Below are 2500 nucleotides of genomic sequence, written 5' to 3' on the forward strand. Positions count from 1 at the left end.
CTTGAAATCTTGGAATTAAATAATATCTGCAAGATTAGGATAGCAGTCTGCCCATAAAAGTCAAAATGATAAAAAATGTATTCCAGCTTTTTTCTCAGATGCTTCGAGTCAAAACTTCTACAGGATAAGTACAACAACTAGATATGGTCAATCAACATTTCAGTTTTCAGCATCAAAAATCTGGGAGTCAGTTTCTATGAGCCTAAAAAAATTACCTAATAATATAGAACAATACAAACAGCTTCTCTTACTTTCTCAAAATAAGTCCATAACTTAATTGTAATTTTTGAACAGTGCAATATTACTTATTTTTTTCTGTAATGTAAGCACGTCTATAAGATTAATATCATAATAATACTATAGATGTAATCGTATTATATTTTGAATAATGTGTGTATATTAGTGATTAATGCAATCAGATAAATTTACTATTAATGTTAATTTTTGATTAATGCCGCATTTATCTTTAATATGGTGGTAACCAGCTCGAAAGCCAATTAATCAAATGGCTGCTCTGGTTACCACGCACATATCGTTTTGGTTTCTATGTATTATATTTATTTTGTATGAAACTCATCACAAACAGATGAGATTCGGAACTGGTGCCTAAAAGGTTAATAGGATGCCAGCTGCAATGTGCATGGAGGAGGTTTCCATGGAAACCCTGGAAGCGGAAATCACCCCCCAAGAGTAGCTGCTCACCAGCACCATCAATTGAAAATTATGACAGCAGTAAAAAAAGTTTTTTCATGTGTTATTTTTGCTGCATTCATATATCTGTTTATTTACAGTTGTGTGTCGTGATTTAAGTACTTTCGTTGCAGCAAGATGCTCATTCTAGTTCATAGTGGAGCTCTGCGCGCACAGAGCAACATGGGAAAGAAAATATGGTAATTAACCCAGTTGGTTTAGGTCACTGTGCGGCCGTATGACCGTCCATCCCTCTTTGTATTCCAATGTGACAAGTATCACGTGACCATATCATTCGGGGGCTCAAGTTTAGAGCTTATTGAGGCAGCCATACTCCAGCTAGTTTACAGCGTACATCTTTGATATTGGACATCCATGTTATGGTCAATTAACACCTGTCAGAACAAGGTATCTGCTGAACAGTATCATGTGACCATATCGTGGGCTCATGTTTAGAGCTCATTGAGGTCAGCTGTTTTTTTTTTAGTTGACTGTTGACCAAATACTGGGTTGTGATTGGATTGCAGGCTCAAGCCAGATTAACTTACTGTAAAAACAAATAACCCGGGAGCTCCGCTTTGAGGCTTGGTTAAATCTATATATTATTATAATAATAAGAATGCATAGCTCAAAGGAAATCCGACATGTCTTAATTCTGTCCCTGTTGAAGGACTTAGTCAGACGAAAACTGCAGACATTTTTGGATGTATAGATTCATTCATATTGATCTGTAGCTGTTCTTTGTCTTGATTTTTTTGCAAAATTTCCTCAGCTTATCCATAGCACAAGTCATTAAGAATAAGTAAACTGATGTAGAGACTTCACGAGGACAAGAACGATGGGGCGAATAACTGCTGTCTTGTTATTTTATGTCTGAATATCTAAAACTTGGAAGATGATACACGAGCAAGAAAAGTTAGCAGAATTAGTCATTACTGTATAGATTAAGCACAATACTAACAGCTTTACAAAGTAGTTAATGCTCAAAGATCTAAAGTTGTCCGTGCATGCTTCTAAGCATGCACGGAAAATAGAGTTGAGTTGAACTGTATGCGCAGCAGTGTTTCACAGTGTATAATCCTATGATATGGTAATTGCAGAAGACTTCTAGGTTAGTGATCATTTACACGAGTTGTGAACAACATAATGATGGCTGGTCTTTCATCCCTTGTAAATTTTCGGACTTTTGTTCTTTTAAGCACACAAACACACTTTAGAAGAAATCTGGTACTAAAACTAGTTTGTGCAAATTTTTTTGTGCAGTATCAGAAGGACCTACCTACCCTTGATGTAATAGGCTAATGATCACAAGAGTGGTGCTAAAAATAATTGTGTTAACAGTATAAGTGTGTGGATTTTGATAATTAAGTGTTCCAAATAATGCATGAATAGGCTATTAAACCAAGTTGCACTAGATAGCACTTTAGCTGGATGAACTGAGTCCATGCTCTTGTTTATTCCAATTTAGGGCAATTTGGAAGCTGCTTGGAACGACTGTGAGGAAGGTAAAAAAGTAATGGTCATTCCTTAATTGAATTCACACTCTTCAGTAACATTTGAAAGAAAGCTGAGGGCTGTAATGGACTCTGAAAGTAGATGGATATGGCTTGAGCATGTGGTTTTTCTCTGAAATATGCTTGTCTTAATAGGATTTAAGTCCTTCCATCCCAGCAAATATAGCATCAAACCAAGACATAATAGTTCGCACAACAGAAAGGCACATAAAATTTTTGAGAGGAAAAGAGTTTGACCTGATGGAAAGAGTCTGATGTGTCACCCAAGTTTAGTAATGCTTCGTGGAGATTTCATT

The 2500-nt window shown here is 36.1% G+C and overlaps 1 protein-coding gene across 2 annotated transcripts in view; it reads left to right on the forward strand.

The window, feature by feature from the left end:
- LOC138042576 (uncharacterized) overlaps positions 1-2500 on the forward strand; it is a 73413-nt gene that overhangs the window by 38946 nt on the left and 31967 nt on the right. For both annotated transcript variants that reach the window (XM_068888517.1, XM_068888518.1), the window contains one exon: positions 2159-2195. In XM_068888517.1, coding sequence (XP_068744618.1) covers positions 2159-2195 — 37 coding nt within the window. The remainder of the gene's footprint in view (positions 1-2158; positions 2196-2500) is intronic.

Source organism: Montipora capricornis, chromosome 3 (assembly GCF_036669925.1).
Source record: "Montipora capricornis isolate CH-2021 chromosome 3, ASM3666992v2, whole genome shotgun sequence".
Classification (NCBI taxonomy): Eukaryota; Metazoa; Cnidaria; class Anthozoa; order Scleractinia; family Acroporidae; genus Montipora; species Montipora capricornis.